Source organism: Neovison vison, chromosome 4, assembly GCF_020171115.1.
Source record: "Neovison vison isolate M4711 chromosome 4, ASM_NN_V1, whole genome shotgun sequence".
NCBI classification, from domain to species: Eukaryota; Metazoa; Chordata; class Mammalia; order Carnivora; family Mustelidae; genus Neogale; species Neogale vison.
In genome coordinates, this window is record NC_058094.1 from 197899170 (window position 1) to 197918357 (window position 19188).

At 37.9% G+C, this 19188-nt stretch overlaps 1 protein-coding gene across 1 annotated transcript in view; it reads left to right on the forward strand.

Moving 5' to 3' along the window:
• Nucleotides 1-19188, forward strand: part of TES (testin LIM domain protein) — a 46177-nt gene that overhangs the window by 14813 nt on the left and 12176 nt on the right. The window contains exon 2 of the mRNA XM_044246419.1: nucleotides 8923-9008. Coding sequence (XP_044102354.1) covers nucleotides 8923-9008 — 86 coding nt within the window. The remainder of the gene's footprint in view (nucleotides 1-8922; nucleotides 9009-19188) is intronic.

Sequence of the window (19188 nt, forward strand, 5' to 3'; positions counted from 1 at the left end):
TCAAGTCTCAGTTCTACCACTTGCTAGTTGGGCAGTCTTGGACAAATTACTCAATCTGTCCAAATCCTACTTCCCTTCTTTGTGAAATAGAGAAGAAAACACTTTGCCATAGCTTGTCTGGAGAACTGAATGGGATGGTATATGTGCTGTGCCTGGCAGTGCTAACACCTTAACAAATGGTGGTGGAGGTACTTTTAGCTCCACCATCACAATCAGCACTGCTCATGAAGAAAAAGCATAGTTAGAAACGTTTCAAGGTATCCTATCAGAACTAGAAAAAAGTAGCAGGATCTACTTCTGATCTTTGTCAAAAAGTTATCGTATTTATTGAAACTGTATAGATGTCTTAGGAGATCTGCTGTCACCTGATTACATCTCAGACTGAAGCAGAAAAGTTGCCTTGGTGACAGTCCGTATGTCGCTTACCTGATTCTGGTACTGCCTTTAAAAATGTAGGGACAGATTGAGTGGGAGTTATCTACTTAATTTGTTAAAGTTCCAGGAAGAGTGACACCAGAATACCTCCAGAATATAATTTAGTATAAACTAGGTTGAAAGATCACTTGTTTCCTTTTCTTTCCTAACACAATAATCTATGTGATGGTATACTACTGTGTGTGAATAAAAATGTCGGTCCACTTGGCTCACAGTATTTTATGATACAGATTCATGTAGGGCTCTGTCTTTGCACTTATGGCACTGAAAAACTGAAGGAATATGGAAATAAATCCTAGAATCTACAATAAAGAGTTTTATTCCCATTTGCTTCTGTATAAGAAGTATCTTATAACTAAAGACCCTTAATTGATTATTCTATTCTTGAACTATAATCCGTGGTATCAAGTTAAATATTCTATTCTTTCTATTTTTAAAAAGTTAACTTACTGGAGAAAAAAAAAAAGTTAACTTACTAAGTAGTTAAAAAACTAACTTAAGGGCGCCTGGGTGGCTCAGTGGGTTAAGCCACTGCCTTCGGCTCAGGTCATGATCTCAGTGTCCTGGGATCGAGTCCCGCATCGGGCTCTCTGCTCAGCAGGGAGCCTGCTTCCCTCTCTCTCTCTCTGCCTGCCTCTCCATCTACTTGTGATTTCTCTCGTCAAATAAATAAATAAAATCTTTAAAAAAAAAAAAAAACTAACTTAATAAGTAGTACTAAGTTACTAAGTAGTTATCTCCAGGATCTTTCCATGTTCATGACCTACACTTAGGCACTAATGGTTAAGAATAGGCATTCTGCAATACAACTTGAAAATTAAGTTAATTAACCTGGGGCAAATTAAAAATTCTCTGCTTTAGGGTGCCTGGGTGGCTCAGTGGGTTAAGCCGCTGCCTTCGGCTCAGGTCATGATCTCAGGGTCCTGGGATCGAGTCCCGCATCGGGCTCTCTGCTCAGCAGGGAGCCTGCTTCCTCCTCTCTCTCTCTGCCTGCCTCTCTGCCTACTTGTAATCTGTCTCTGTCAAATGAATAAATAAAATCTTTAAAAAAAAAATTCTCTGCTTCGGTTTCTTCATCTGGCTGAAAATGCAGATGATAATTAATAGTATCTCAGAGACTTTCATGGGGTTGTTGCGAGGATAAAATGAATGATCCATCTTAGAACCATGCTGGGCAATAACTAGCCCTACCAGAGCTGCTTTTCTTTTTTTCTCTTTTTTGAACTCCAATGGGATTCCCTGGGGTAAAAGTACTATGTGAACTTGTGAGATAAAAGTACTATGTTAAAGGTCATTAGATAATTAAGGCAAATATTAAATAAAACTTTCTGGCATTTCTGTCAAGTTTGGGCCCTGTGGCAAGCATTAGGATTCAAATATGAACAAGAAACTTGTAATCTAATGGGGTAAACTGAGGTTAAACAGTCATAGCACAGAAAAAAGGACTAAGTAATAGACTGATGGGGATATAGTACTTGGCTGAGAAAAGTCCAAGAAGGGCATCGCATAGTAACTGATGTTTAAATTGGGTATGTACAAAGTAGGATTTTGTCAGAGGGAGGAGAAGGAATGAGATCCAACAAAGGGAAGAAGCTCCTTTGGGAAGCAGAACTTTGTGAGGAAGAGAGTAGAAGGAACAAGAGAGAGGTGTGGATTGAAAACAACCTTCTCTGCCATGTTAAGACTTGTGGAATTCATTGAACTAAGTAAAAGCGTCTGACAAGGGGAATGTTGTGATCATCTTTAGATTTTATTAAAATAATTTTGAGAGTGGCAATAAGACACCATCAAAGGGAGCGATCATTGAGGAGAGTGGTCCCAGGTTGACATGATAGAAGTGTGAAACTGAGCAGTGGAGTGGAGGTGAGGGGAATAAACCATGGAGTCTTTAGAGGAGAGACCAGCAAGACTTGGAGCATAGTAAGCATGGCTTGACAGGGACAAGGAAGACTCTGGGCCCCAGCTTGTACAACCAAGTGAGTGGTGACAACTTTTTCTTCCTTTTTCCTTTTAAGTATGTGGAACTTAAACGAGAGATGGAAAGTTTTTGTTCTTGCAAGCAAAAAAAAAAAAAAAAGATATAGCAATTTTGCTAGAAATGATTAATAGTAGCTCTTAATCATAAATTATTTCTTTGTATTCTCATCTAAGAAATTTACCAAACTATCCAAAAGTTGAAGGATGCCTCTGTTTTTATATTTAAGTCTGGTATTCTGGGGGTTGGGGGTGGGTACTGCAAATCTTGGTAGAGGTTGGGAAACAGCCAATGAACAAAAATTCTAAAACAATTTAAATTTTTGTGTCACCGATGAATCAAATAGATTCAGGTTGGGGGAACTTCCCATATCACACCAAGTTTTTAAAAGAGTCATGTGCTGAGAGAAATTATTTTTTTGGAAATGTTGTTCCTTTTTTCAGAATATTCATTTGTTTGAACGAGATTGAAAATGCTTAAGACTGTAATATGAATATATGTATGTCTGCATATGTGATAAGTAGATAAATAATATGCACATGTACAGAAAGAGAAGATATGCATATTTCCTATAATCTACCTAGGTCTGCTTCATTCCAAAATGATTAAAGAAGTCTTAGTAACACTTGCTTGTTTAGTAACCACATATGATTCTTTGCTCCAGAGGGAAATTTGGTTATGAAAACAGCATGAATCAGATGATCTCACCCTGAATACTGCATAATATCTTCCAGACTGAAATTATCGCCAAATCAATTCAGACCATGTTTGAAATACCAGATGTTCCCTAACCTTCTTTCTTTTTTCTTTAAAGTATCTGACATACAATACTCTTTCCTGGGTCAGCAGGGTCACTTGAAATGTTGCCAACCTATCTGGTTACCTGAAATTATGAATATGGAGAAATTGATTCCATTCCCATTTTTTACCCTAGAATAAGCAGGGGACAAGGGATGTTTTGAGGCATAGATCATGGTAATATAAGTTCAAGATCTGGAACCTTTAGTTAAGGATATTTTAAAAATCTTATTTGTCTAAGACTAGTATTTCAGGGTAAATACTATAGAGTCATTTTTATTTTCTGAAAGAACTTTGATAGGTATTCCCAAAGCCTGACTGTAGTTTTTCCAAATATAGTCAACCCAAAGGATTTGCTCTTTTGGATGCTGAAGAGAAATTAATCTGTTATATCCTTGTATTGATACTGGCCAGAAAGTGTTACTAAAATTATATGAAGTACATAGAGAGCTTTGGGACCTGTGTGCTTATGAAAAACATGTTTTTTTAACGCACCAAGTGTTGACTCTGCAGGGAATACCATATCACATTTGCTGCTAAAATAATTACGTGCAACAGAACTGTGTCTTATACCTCAGAATTTAAACTTTTTTGTTTCCTTTATAAACTACTCTTCCAAACTGAATTCGAAATGATTCTGACCTATAGGAGCCAATAATCTATTAGATTTCTCAAATGACTATTGTCTATTTAGTGTTTAAATGTTGAGCAGAAAACCATGCTGAATAACAAATTCAGATCAGGTTAATCTGAAACCTGATTTGCAGTCATAATTTTAGAATTAAAAGTTTGTTAGAATTGCTCTCAGTTCCTTCATTGTCTACACGAAGAAGCTCAGAGAAGAAAAATGACTTCTGAAATCATTGGCCTTGTCAGGGACTCCCTGGGACCAGATCACGGTTTTCCTGACTCTTTCACGAGCTCTTTTTGCATTTTCAGTTCTCTGGTTAGCCATGTAGATCTTGATCATTTCCTTAATACCTGGCATAGCTAATTCTCACAACATGTTATTACATGTGAGTACACATATCTTGGTGTTTGTATTAGTCCAGGGATCTGGATTTCATTTAGCTTCACTTGCCCTAGCTGAGGAGCCAGTACTTTCTGGGTGCCCCTCCCCTTCACCACTCCCTCTCACATTCCCCTGCACACATCCTGGGTATCATTAAATAACGCCTTCCCTGTCTTACCCCTCCCCAATAATTCTCAAGCCCAGATGCCTGGGCAGAATCTAACCTATATGATCTGGATATCTAAGAGTCGCAGCCAGGGTCCTTGAGGACACAAGGATGCTAACCAGAAGGTGCAGCCTGTGTTGAGGATAAAGGAGATGGAAGAGATAGAGGAAGAAGAATCTGGGATCCTGCGCTTCCAGGAATCCTGAACACAAAAGTGAAGGAGGGAGAGAAACTGGCTGAGGATAATGGAGTTCCAGACCGCTGGACTAAGATTAGGAAGAGTTGGGGGAATCCGGCTCCTATGACCTCCGCCCAAAGAGGTCTGGGAACAGGACCCAAGAAACTGTGCCTGGGGCAGCTCTGGCTCGGAAACTCATTTTGTTATTGAGTAGAATGAGCACACTTTCCTTCATCGGAAATATGTTTGACTTGTGAAGGGAAGGATAGCAGATGCCTAAATGCCAAAGTTGTGGTAGAAACAGAAACAGAAGTTTGCCTCACACCAGTAGAGATATGTCCACTCTGGTGCAGTTTTCTCATATAAATCGGAATTAACAGGATTAGAGAACACATTGCATTCTAGGTGTGGACCTGGGCAAACACTAGGGAAAACACTAGAATAAGAACCATGCATCTTTGTTATTAGTGGCATTGTGCCTCTTTATCCTAACAGGTTGATAGAGTCAGAATATGGAAGAAGGTCTCACCCAAGAAGTGGCATAGCTTAGAGATCTTTATTGCTGGGTTTCAAGGAAGTTAAAGTTTTATAGTTAAATACTTAATAGCTATAAAATAATTTAATGAAATTCCTCTAGGAAAACAGCTTTCCAGTCTGAAACTCTCTCTAATCCCTTTAGCTTTGAACAATGGTTTTGAAAGCTAGGTGTCTCTTTCATTTGTATGTTATTTTTAATTAGAAATTATCATATGTATCATATTGCCATGATCACATTCCAGATTCCACATTCTTTCATTTACTTGTCCCTTCTCTGTGATATTTTCAGATTCGCCTCCCTCCTTGTGTCTGAGCATTTGGGGAAAATGAAACTGTATGTGTTTGGAAAGGTGGGAGGGCCGCTCTCTTCAGGTAGTCATAACCTGTAGTGGACCAAGGAACCTAGATAGAGATTTCATTGGCCTTTCAGGCTCAACCCGGGGTGTAGGGAGGGGGTGGCCTGCGGGACCCTGGAGCAGTGCTTCCTGAGCTCTCTGGGCTAGGCTGCAGAGCCCTCTCCTCAAATGGCTGCTTTGTTCAGAGCCAGGTTCCTGCTCTCCACAGAGGGGGCTCTGTGGCACAGCTAGCCAAGCTTGAGGGGTGCTCTTGCTCCCCTAGTCCCCACCCATCTCCTCCACTGCCTGCATGGCTTTCCTCCAGTGCTTGATCCTTACCAGTCTCATCCTCAGATTATTTCTTCCTTAGGAGAAGGAAAAGAAAAGGAGAAAGAAAAAAAAAAAAAAAAAGCCCACTCCAGCCTGCTGCAAGTCTGATTCGATCACCTTTCGAGTGCCCTGAGGTGTCCCAGCTCTAACAATGCCCTCTTCTGCCACAGACCTTGACATCAGGTGTTCCCTCTGCCCTAAATGTGCTTTTTCCTCTCTCTGCTGAGTCAGGTGCTGCTCATCCTTTCAGCTCAGTTCAAGCATCATTTGTTCCAAAGAGCCTCCCCAGCCTTCCTGACACATTTGTACATTCCCATTCTAAAGCTCTCAGTCATCTGCATTTAGAGGCTTGTAGTCCTTTTCCTTGAAGCAGAAATGGGCCAGGGAATCTTTGGAAAATTGACGGGCTTGCACCCGATGCTCTGCGGAGGTCCATCCGCAGCGCAGTGGAGTACCGGCCTGACCAGAAGTGTTAGGTTAGCAAGCTGCTGACTGGCTGTGCCATCAACTGCCCTCCTCTTGATTTGAGTTTCCTGGCCTCTTACATCAGGGGGATGCCTAGACCTGTCCAGCAATAAGAATTTGTGGGCCACTTTAGAAGATGCATTCATGAAACATCACCAGTTTTAATAATTCTATAGGTAAACCGATCACTATTGTAAAAAGATAAAAAGCAACTAGGAAATAAACAATTTGCCCCTTTCCAATGCTGACTTTCTAAGTTGGCAATTAATAGCACTGGGCCTTAGTGTAAAACCTCTGCTGACTAATTGGGGTTCTAGTTATATTAGCTAAGCTTCCAAGTTCCATTCAGAATTAGAGAATGAGGTGCTATTTTTCGAGTATGCTTGCAGGATTTTATTAAGGCTGGCGTTGCTCAGTCCAGGTGATTCAGATTTGAAAGCAGGTAGGAATTTGTGGACGTTTAATTTAATGTGTGTGTGCATATCTCAGTTATGAGATAAAATGTATTTCTTGGGGCACCTGGGTGGCTCAGTGGGTTAAAGCCTCTGCCTTCGGCTCGGGTCATGATCTCGGGGTCCTGGGATCGAGCCCCACGTTGGGCTCTCTGCTCAGCAGGGAGCCTGCTTCCTCCTCTCTCTCTGCCTGCCTCTCTGCCTACTTGTGATCTCTGTCAAATAAATAAATAAAAATCTAAAAAAAAATGTATTTCTTACTGTGATTTATATACAGGAGAGTTTAGAAGCAGCTGATTTAAGCTAAACTATGTGATTAAGCCTTAATAATGTCATCTTAATTTTTATTTGGGATCAGAGTTTGGTAGGAATACATGAAACACCTTATGAAGGAAATCCATACACCTGGTGAATTCAGGATTGTTAACTTTCCTGTAATGGAAAATTAGAAAGAGTTTAAAAAAGAGTACCCTTTTTTCGATTTGCCATTCATTTTAGTCTGGATATCATAATGGAGAAAATTCTTTAATCACATTCCTTACAAAGACCAGAAAACTCAGGGGTACCTGGGTGGCTCAGTCAGTTAAGTGTCTGCCTTCAGCTCGGGCCATGATGCCCAGGTGTGGGGATCGAGTTCGGCATCTGGCTACCACCACCTTCATGTTCTCTCAAATAAATAAATAGAATCTTAAAAAAGAAAATTCAAATAATGGGTTTCTCTCTCTATTGCTTAAACCACTTTATTTCTACACTGTGAGCTGTGATCATCAGTGACAAGGAAATAATTTGATTCCCTAAGAAAAGGCAAGAAAACAAGCGAGCAAGCAAGAGAAAGTGTTACCTAGTATTAAAGCATACAACTTCAAAATCTTTTTAGATTTTGGTAATGGGGACATGGCAAAAGTGATGAAGTTTAGTTAGTACTGGACAGAGCTGTATCACCTTTAGAGAGTATGCTTGAGACGACCTGGCTTAAAAGTTAATGTTGTTTCCCTGAGCAGCTGGGTTGACCTTAGTTATGGTAAGAGGATGTGGTCATTTTCTTCAGAAAAAAAGGAAGGGCTTCATCTAAACTTGAGGGCATGGTGAGACTGATCTTTCAAGGAACAAGTAACAGTGTGGTTTGGATTGCATAGCAAAGACACAACTTGAACTCTTACTCCAGGCACTAGGTGGTAATGAATCTGTCAGCAGTCACTGATGTGATATTTAAAATACAGAGTGACCTGGTCACTGCTGATTTGCCAATGTGCTGATGTAAAGTGGGCTGGTCTTTTTTACTCTAATATCAATAGTTGGGTAAAAGAGCTTTCATGACCTTCTTGTGTCCTTCCCTCATCTGCACCTTCTTCTTTTCTGTTTATTAAGTCATGTCTCAGCAAGTTCCCAAGAATTATTGTTTAATATGATTAAAAAAATAGTTTGCCCTATAAAAAAATATATTGCCCTATAATAAGGGCAATAGTACATCCCTTCTATTTCCACCCTAGGCGTAAAAACACAGGCTTCAGAGTCAGAAAGACATGGACCCAGATCACTTCTCTACCATTTATTTACACTTTGAGCTTAAACAAGTTCTGTAGCCTCTCTGAATTTCAGTTGTCATCTCTAAAATAGAGAATAATATTGCCTACTTTGTAAGTGTCTTATGAGATTTTTTAAGATTTAGGTAAGTGCTTACTTCTATTTCTGGCATTCAATATATGCTTGTTGCTATTATTATTATACTTATAATAAATAATATTTTGAATATAATAAATGTGATATAAATAAAAATGATCATATATTAATAAATTAATAGTAAATAATAAAATGAAATAATGTTATTTTAATCATAACTCCTAAAATCTTTTTCATATTCCTTGTTTGCTGCAAAATATGTTAATTGGGGGCAGACTTGCTTTCCGAGCTCTGGCTCTTTGCTCCCTGTTCCTATTGTATACAGGGCATGTAGTAGCCAAAGAGATAAATTTATGACTTTTTGCAACTTGCAGTATTTATAGTTTTCTACACAGTTGTATTCTGGTGCTTTTCATGAAAAAGCCAATAAGAATTAAAGGTATGTTGTGTAGGTATTTCTAATCCCCATATCCATATCTAGGTGTCATCATTAACCGAATAATGTGATACTCATAAAAGATTTGTTTGAAATTATAGCTATAGGAGTGGTAAGTGGAATTTATTGAATTCATAAGATTTTTAAAAACTATTATAATACACATTGTTTTCTCCTTAACAGATGGGCTTAGGTCATGAGCAAGGATTTGGAGCCCCCTGTTTAAAATGCAAAGAAAAATGTGAAGGATTCGAACTACACTTCTGGAGGTAATGTTCTAAAAACTGTAAGCACATGAATAATTTCTGCTCTTTGACACTGCTTCCTCAGGCAGTGGAGATCTCTTGCAAATTCTCTAGCATGGCTGCTGAGAGGTAGATCTGTCATAGTCTTTTCTAAGAAATAAACAAATAAATCTATTTTGTCTTCCTATCATTAAGTGTGAGTGGGCTAATTAGATCATAGTAACTATATTTGGAATTGTTTATTTGCTGTCCTTCAGATTTCCTATGAGTTTAGATTACTGAATATGTCTCTTTTCTGAGTGGCAAATAAGTTTATGGTAATCTGTCACTGTTTATTTTAATTCTTTTCTTAAAAACTGATAACTTTGCACATCTTATCTGTATATTTGCAATAAACAATAAATATGGTTAATTAAGCATTCATGTGTTAGTTGCCAGGATGTAGACTTGAACCTAAGGGCTCTTCGAAATTTCCGGCTATAAATTTACTACTGAGAAACTTTGAAACACTTAAATTAAAAAAATAATTCATTTCCATGGTCTTGGCTTGAATCAAGTGCACATACATGGCAGACAAATGTTAGTGGATCAAAAATGTGGATTTTTGGAAACAAAAATGTGAATTTTGTGTAGACCTTATTTACATATTTTAAAGTGATAGTAGGTCATATAAATCTAAAAATTACTATTTTAAACCTGTTCTTATAAAGAATATAAGTGTTGTTCATCAGTGGCTGTCAATGACTGTAATAGTAGTTTATAAATCTAGTTAGAATCAGCATGTTATTGTTAGAAGAAAAAAGTCATCAACTATACATCATTAGGACAAGGATAAAAAGTTAGTCATCAGCTATACATTATTAGGATGGCAGATGCCTTATTAGAATAAATATCACTTGAGAACCACTTCTGTACTGCATTTCCATAGAAAACTCTAGAATAAATTTAATCTGCTATGGACTGTATACAATGTAAAAAAAAAGGAGAATGTAAACAAAATTTGAGATATTAGTCTCTTTTTAAAGTTAGTTCATTTAGCAAGTTTTAGGAAACAAAGACAGTTTTAAGTAGCAAAGGCAGGGATGCCTGGGTGGCTCAGTAGGTTAAAGCCTCTGCCTTCGGCTCAGGTCATGATCCCAGAGTTCTGGAATCAAGCCCCTCCTTGGGCTCTCTGCTCAGCGGGGAGCCTGTCCCTCCCTCCCTCTCTCTCTCCCTCCCTCTCTCTGCCTACTGTGATCTCTGTCTGTCAAATAAATAAATAAATAAATAAATAAATAAATAGGTAAATAGTGAAGGCAACAGAAACCTCAGCTTGCCGAGAATTGATGGTATAGGTCTTTATTTGTAGGGAGCTAAAATTTTCCAGGGAGGTTTTTAATTACAAAGTTTTTAACTACAAGACTTTCATGGCTCTTCCCTGTGCCCCCTTCTCAAGGGACATAGCTGTTAGGCAGCATGTCTGTTATGGTTTTGAAAGGTAAAGTCACTAGACACAAAATAGATTGCTTGGATTAGAATACTTTAGCTCATAAGGTACACACCATTTACTTGTGGGCTGTGTAGAGAGTCGCACTGCCCTCTGCTGGGCATGATTCTTACGGTACAATCAAAATAATCTTTTTAGACTACAGTTGCCAAAAACTGCTAATGACATTTTTAAAGCTCATTCCCAAGTGGTAGCATTCCTAAGTGATAGCATCATTTCTCTAAAGCAGAAGGTTAGTTTAGAGTAATTCTTGTTTGTGCTATATGATTTTTCTATTGCAGACTGTATTCTCTTCTCTTCTCTTCTAGTCTATCCAGACTATAATCTGAGACTTTCAGATAAAAATGTCAGAGAAGAGCTGACTTCTATAGCATGAAAATCACTTTTTAATTTTAATTTTTGCATTTACTTACCTTGGTATACTCTGAGAATCTGTTAGGAGCCCTAATAGACTAAGGTTCTGCCACAGTCTCCAACTTCACTTGAGTTTTATACGGTTTGTCCAGAAGATATTACTTAGCAGTTCTGTCTTATTCCTGGCATGAATCCAGACACATTTCTCTTTCAAAATTCTTTATAATTCCCTGACTTTTTCTCCATAACTGGAAGGCTAGAGGGCAGGTGCCTTTGACCTCCAGATGAGCCATTTTTAGTACAGTCATTGAAGTAAAATATGCTAGGCCAGCTGTCCTCAGTGTAATGAACATTCCAGGTCTGGTCCAGGACCATAGAACTTCTGTGATTACAGTGGACATAGAGCCCTAGGATCCTGTCCACTGAGCTTCCTCTTCCATCTTCATAGTAACTGTTGACTTCTAGGACCCTTAGGTCTTCATGGGGCACACTATAAAAATCAGAGCTAAATTATTCCGCACTTTTTAGCAATCTGACTTCCACGCAGCCACAGAATGATCTTGAAAACAGATACAACTGTGTACTTCCCAATAGCTTAAGAACCTTCATTGCTTTCCCACTGGGCTTGATCCTTTAGGCAAAATCTTTGACCTCAAAGCTCAACTCCTGCTTGCTTGTGTATTCTCTCCCACTTCCCTTCTAAGCACTCTCTGCATCAGCTGCTGAGCTACATGCTGTTCCCTGAAATTCTCAAAGGTTTTGTGTGTGTGTGTGTGTGTGTGTGTGTGTATGTTTCTTTTAGCTGGAAAGACCCTACATCTTACCATCATGAAACAAAAAGTCCTTCCTATTCTTCAAGTCTCAGTTCAAGCATTACCTCTGAGAACTCTTCCTTACTCCCTGTCTAGGTCAGCTCAGTCTCCCATAGCAAAATCCCATAGACTGGGTGGGTGCCTGAAACAACAGAGACATAGTGTCCTAGTTCTGGAGGCTAGAAGTGCAAGAAGTTCAGTATCAGAGCATGGCTGGGTTCTGTGAGAAACCTTTTCTTGCTGCAGATAGCCACCTTCTCTCTGTGTCCTCCCGTGTCTTTGTGCATGTACATGGAGAGATTTCTCTCCTCATCTTCTTACAAGGCCACCAATCCTATCAGATTAGGGCCCTACTCTTATGACCTCATCTAAAAAAAAATTTTTTTTTAATTTATCTAACAGACAGAGACCACAAGCAGGCAGAGAGGCAGGCAGAGAGAGAGAGGGGGAAGCAGGCTCCCCGCTCAGCAGAAAGCCCAACGTGGGGCTCAATCCCAGGACCCCGGGACCATGACCTGAGCCGAAGGCAGAGGCTCAACCCACTGAGCCACCCAGGCGCCCCTATGATCTCATTTAAATTTACCTCCCAAAAGCTGTATCTACAAATACATCACACTAGGGATAAGGTCCTCAATATACAAATCAGGGGATTAGGGTGGCACATTTCAGTTTGGCACCTTCTTCCCTGCTTCTACATATCCCCAAGTAAATTAAGGGGTCATTTTTGGCCTGAGCACCTTGTACACGTGTAGGAAGCCAGGAAATAAATCCTTAGACCTTACTGTTCTTCATCACTCAGATTTCCTGCTGGTATCTTCCAATGCTAGCCTCCTAGAGCATGGCTCAGGGTACTGTGCAGAAGGGTGCAGAATGGATCTGGAGAGTGAAAGGAAGAGAACCAGCAGGCATGATTGCCTGTTCAAGGTGTGTTGCAACAGTTGTGGAAAATGAATTAATGAGAATTCATCTAAAAATGAATTCTTAGACTTATGGAAGTTTAGAGTGGGAACTTGGAACTTAGCTAGTCAGACCTTATTTTTTTAGATCAAAGACCTAAAACCCAAGGAAATTAAAATGACTTGTCTGAGCCTATTAGATATTAATAAGAAATGTAGTTTATGAAATTTCCTATGTGTCACACACTAATAAGCACTTGTAATGATTTTCTACTGCTGCATAACAAAATTAATACAAATTTAGCAGGTTAAAACAACAGTTATTAATGGATTCCATTTATGCTTTAGGCAAGAAATCAAGGCAGTTGTAGCTGGATTCTCTGCTTAGGATTTCAAAAGGTTGAAAGCAGGTTTTGGCCAAGTTGGGCTCTAATCTGGAAAGTGGGGTTAGAATTTGCTTCTAAACTCATTTGTGATGTTGGTAGAATTCATTTGCTTCATTTCCTGTGGTTGTAGGTTATCCCTGTTTCTTTGCTGGCTGCCAGTCAGAGGTTGTTCCCAGCTTCTAGGAGCGACCCACATTCCTTGGCACAAGGCCACCTCTGTCTTCAAAGTCACTAACACCGCTTAGAATCCTTTCTGTGCCTTAAATCTCTCGAGCTTCCTTTTCTGTGCCCAGCCAGAGAAAATTTATGTTTTCATAGGGCTCATGTGATTAGATTTGGTACACCTGGGTAATCTCCCTTTGTCATACATAGTAACATAATCATGGGGGTAACACCAGAGGGTACAGGTCAGAGGGGCCATCTTAGAACTCTGCTTACTTCAGCATCTTATGTCCCTGATTGTAACTAATCTTCATAATATCCTTTGAGGTAAGTGATAGTATTCCATTTTATATGAGAAATCAAAGATTTAGGGAGATTAAATGACTTACCAGAGCCATGGCTAATAGACAGCAGAGCTGGAATTTGGACCCAAATTTTTTGCCAAAACCTTCCTCATCACACCACCTTCTACAAGGCAGAACACAAGCTAAAACCCATGTTCCTATGTTCGTGATCAGTGACCTTTAGGGGCTGCATCAGGCTGTCTTCTCTACAGTGTGGTGCTTTTGTGACATATACATCTTTGTGGACAATGATGCTTTAACTGTGAGCTCTTTCTTCACTGCATCAGTAATGACAAGACTAGAGAAAAATAAAAGGTTGAGGATGCCTGATATTTACTCAATAAGAACTGCTGTCTTCTGGACACACTTCCAAATAATATCTAGAGCTAAAAATATTTATGAGATGTTAGGACACAAACCCAAGATTTTGAATTTATAATCATTCGTTTCATTTAAGTATAGTAATATCATTAGAATAATAGTTATTCATCATGTAAGTAATAGAATGAGTCTTTTATCTTCGATAAATCCTTCTATTGAGATAGTAGCATTTGGTAAGAAAAGTGTTACTTGAATATAGCACACATCTGTCCAGAGGATTTGATTGGTTTAGGGCTGGCTGAAAACTAAAAATTTCCCACCATAAATGGATTAATCCTTGTGTGGAATCCTGTAACAGAGGCCCATGCTTAAGTCCATATAAGTATATCCTTGTTATAAAACAGCAGCTTCCAACCCTTTTAAAATATGGTTTGTAGCTGTGCCGTGACCATACCTTTAAATCTCTGTGAATGCTGGCAGCATGTCAAAGCACTCCAGTTGTTGCTACTGGCCGTAAAAATAATATTTTTTACAAAGAGTGATATAAAAATAATTTCTCCTTGGGGGGGGTGGGGGATGAAAAATAGTATCTTGCCTGCTTTCAGCTTGAAACTGTAAATCTCTGTATTTTTCTGAGACAATACTTTTGCTAAATTTTGGTATAACTCTCCTGGATTTAACTCAAGAAATCCAAAGTTGAAATATAAAAATGTGAGTATACAGTTCCAATTTGTCATGCATATTAACCTTTACATGTGTATGTGTTAACACCCTAAACTTTTTGTACAAAGAACTTTTTAGTACAAATAACCCTACTCCCCCATACCTTAGAGCTTCCTGGCCTATCAGATTACATTTGCAACTTTTTTTAAAAGGTTATTAAAAAGACTCTTTTAAATAAACTTAATTCTGAATTCACTTCCCTTCTTTCTTCCCCAATCTAACTTTTATTAACATCCTATGGAGAATTTGAGTAGTGCTCTATAGGAAGGATAGGTTAGAAGATTTAGAGATTTGGCAACTGTGCTAAGTGTGGTAACTGACTTATAACTCCTTCAAAAATTGTTATCAAATTGGTATAGCTCATATAAATGTAGTAAACAAACTATTTGTCCGCATAAATCATCAGAAGTTACTGGTGAAGCATCTGAGGAAAGATACTAAACAAACCTTACAAACATTGCCCCAGCATGTGGGTACTACTGTGCTCACCCATGGCATTTTTGTTTTGTTTTAGGTTGGTATAAAATCAATTTTTTTTTAAATTCTTCATTTTCTTACGAAGAGTAAGATCTGGGTGATTTTAGGCTGAAGTTAATTCTGTAATAAATGTCCTACTCAGTCTCATACCTTTTCTTGGGTACCAAGATAATGATATCCTTTTCTCCCCTGATTTCTCAGCAAAATTTTTGTTTAGATAAACTTACTGGATATCTTCCTAATGACTTTAAAAGTTCTTAAAAGAGGGTGCTTGGGTGGCTCAGTCGGTTAAGTGTCAGACTCTTGATTTTGGCTCAGGTCATGATGTTGGGGTTGTGAGATCAAGCCCCACACTGGGCTCCACGCTCGGCGCAGTGTGCTGGAGATTCTCTCCCTCTGTCCCTCCCCTGCTGATGTGTGTTCTCTCTCTCAAATGAATAAATACATTAGAAACAAAACCAAAAAAATAAATAAAAGTTCTTAAGAGAGATTTGTAGAAATAAAAGTCTCTAATTTAAATAGTTGATTCAAATGTAAAACACTGTAGCCTGACCCCCCCCCATATTACTTAAAATAATTTTTTGAACTAGTAAATAGCATAGATTTCTATAATGGATAGCTCTTGGCACCTGGCCCAGATTTTATAGGTCTCTTTCTTGAACTGTGGTTTGTAGCTATCCCCTTGTATTTTAGAAATGGAGCTCTAGAGTAAGGGGTCCCAAAGGAATGTGGTCACTCCAGCTGCTTAGTGATGACAACTCAAACTGAAAGAACCATTCCACCCCTCAGTCCTGTTCCTGCCAAGTGCTTTATTACTGCAGACACCGTGCTGCCACGAGGATGCAGATGAGGTTTATAATGTGTGTGTGACTTTGAAAGCTATCATGAATCAATCATGGGTTTTCCCCACTGAGAAAACTGAAAACCTCTTTTTCCCCTCATCACTGCTGCTATTGGTATATTGTTTTAACCTGATTTTACCTACTTAATAAGGATATGTGGATGGGTGAAGGGATGGATGGGGAAGATAGATATTCTCAGAACGTAAACCTTCCAAGAATAGCCAGAACAAGTAATAAGAAAAAGTATAGAGATGGCTCTTATATCACCTTTTTATATATAATGTTTCATAGTAAATAGAACTTATTTATTCTATAGCTCATTGTAGTTCATGCTTTAGAAACCACCAGACTTTATTTCACATTTTTTTTGTCTTTCAAATTCTAAAATCTAACTCCCCTTATTTTAGGGTGCACATGTTGTTCTGGAGTAGAACTTGATAATAAACATTTCCAGAGGAAGTCCATATCCTTCATCACATATCCTTGTGACTTTATTACTCCCTTCTTTAGTCAATCACTTTGCTAATTATTAGGATGCATGCCATAGTTCACAGCCATATAAGGATCTATTTATCTATATTAAGGACTAAATCCCCACCCCTAAAGAACTAAAGACTTCTCAGGAAGGTATGATTTTAAACTTGGACCAAAAACAATGTGATAGTTTTATGGATGATTATATTGTTTTTGTTAACTAAAGAACAAGAATAAAGAACATACTGTAGTAGAATAAGATGCTCCTTTCCACTGGGTGGGAGTATGAGATAACCAGATTTAAGAGTCTTTTATAGCTGAACTAGAATACGCAAACTCTTCAGCACATTCTTACCAAATAAAGATTTCTAACCAATGTGTGCACAAGGAAGTTAGTTTGCCTCCCCACCCCCTATATCTCTGACGCTCTCTCTCTCTCTCTCTCTATGGACTGCACAAGTCAAATCTAATATTTTTAGTTTGATGCCTCACCTTAAGAAAACAAAACACAAAAATGTATAATCATTTAATAATTTGTTATTTGGCAAAGAGATTCATTTAAGAATTTTTAGTTGTTTTTTCCTAACTTAAGTAGTATAGAGAAATCCAATTTTATTTTAAATCCAGAAAACTTATTAAACTCTTACTGAAGTTAATGCATTTCTGTATGATCAGTCATAGTGTCTGTGATTAATAGCGGTTTAGTTTCCTCCCTTCTGATGAATCCTTATAACTTCACTTTCTTTGATTTTTCTTACTGCTCTGATTAGTAACCACAGGACTGTATGAGTGAAGTGATGGCAAGGTTGCTTTCTTGATGAAAAAAATGCACTAAATATGATGTATGTTTAGTGTGGGCTTTTCCCCAGAAACCCTTCCTAAAATTCTGTCTGTTTTTCTTCTGGAGCTAAAACTACTAAGCAAAATGTAGTCAGAAGAGATGTTAAAATGTATGGAATGCTTTTCTTTTTTTCCCCCTGTATCTTATAAGAAGCAAGTACTTGTTTTATTAGTTTCTGCTATTTTTATTACCTTCCATGTTCTTTAGACTTATTCTTTGTTTTTCCTAACTTCTTGAGTTAAACTTACTAATTTTATTCTTTTGTTCTTCCAGCTTGAGCATGTTAGCTATGCCTTTTCTCCTAAGCACCCCCTCAGCTGTGTTCTGCATTTCAAGAAGTAATAGTTTTGTTTTCTTTTTTCCTAAAAATGTTAGTTTTAATTCCTATTGTGATTGTTTCAATATTGAATTTTTTAGGAGTCTTTCAAAAGTACTTTCTAGTTACTTTTCTTTCAAATTATGTTCAGTTAGCCAACTTATGGCACATCATTGGTTTTTAATGTAGTAATCAGTGATTCATTAGTTGCATATAACACCCCATGCTCATCATGTACCCTCCTTAATACCATCACCCGGCTACCCCATCCCCCCACCCTCCTCCCTTCTGAAACCCCCAGTTTGTTTCCTGGAGTCCAGAGTCTCTCGTGGTTTGTCTCCCTCTCTGATTTCTTTTTTTTGCTGTTGATTTCTAACATACTTATATTCTGATCAGATAATGTGGTTGATGGTGATTTCTTGGGCATTTCTTGAGACTTGGTCTATCAGTATGTGTTCAGTTTCCCGAAGTGTATCAACTGTTCACAAAAGAGGTGCTCTTCAGTCACTGGATAGGATATTTTTTATGCATCTGCTTGATCAGGATTATTGCGTTATTCAAATCTTTATTTCTAATTTTTAGTGTTATTATAATGAGTTTATTTCTTAAAGTTCTGTTATTTTTGCTTATATATTTTGAATAGGTTATTAAACTATATTAATTTTATACTTGTTACATCCTAGAGGTGATTTTAAATTTCCGTCACTATGTAGTGATTCTCTTTAATACTCATTAAAGAGCATTAAAGTCTAAAGTGTGTGATATTAATATAAATATCTAATTTACTTTTTGTTGGAATTTGCCTGATGTATCTCTTTGCATCTTTATGTTTTCATCCTTTCTTTGTCCTTAAATTTTAAGTGTCTCTTCCAAGTAGCATAGAGTCTGATTTTGTTGTATTACTCAGTCTGAAATCCTTTGTCTTTTAACTGGAGCATTGAGTCCATTTACTGTGACTATTGGTATATTTGGATTATGTTAACCATCTTAATTTGTGCTTTCTACATGTCCTAATCTTCTAAGTTTCTTTTTTCTCCTCTTACTGCCTCCTGTTTAATTATTTGCATTTTATATCACCCTTCCATTTTCTAAGTTGAGAAATTATATGTAATATGTCCTTTTTTAGTTATCTAGTTAACTTACTATGCATGCTTAACAACATCAAATGTTAATCTGTATCTTCGAGATCTTCCTGAACAATGTAAGGATATTAAAATTTTTTTTTAAATTTTCAGACTCCTCCCTCTGATTTATATACTACCATTGCCCTATATTTACTTCCAGCTTATATTTTTAACACCACAAAGTCTCTCAACTTCTCTGTTTTCCTCAGTCACCTTTTCCAGCTTTTGCTTCTCTGCCAGGCTCCTTCCTGAGTCCCCACCTTTTCCCTGTACTCTTGCCCAGGAAGTGAAAGTGATCTGTTTACTTTATATGCAAATGTGTCACTCCCTGACTCCCAAATTTATATTTTCTAACAGGCTACAGTTTTTAACACCAGATCTACATATCCTACAGTCTACTTGATATCTTTACCTTGTTTTGTAGACATTTCGAACTTTTCAGTAGTTGAATTTTGGAGAGCTTTGATCAGCCTCCCCCCTCCCAACTATCTTAGATCTGTTCTTTCATAGTTATATTCCTTCTACCAGCTTACTCATCCTGGAAACCTGGGTTCATTTTCTGACAGATTGGGCCTTCCCTTTAGCATCACTACGTCCAAATCAACCGCAAAGTTTAATTAGTTTTACCTTTGAGGAGATCTGTTCT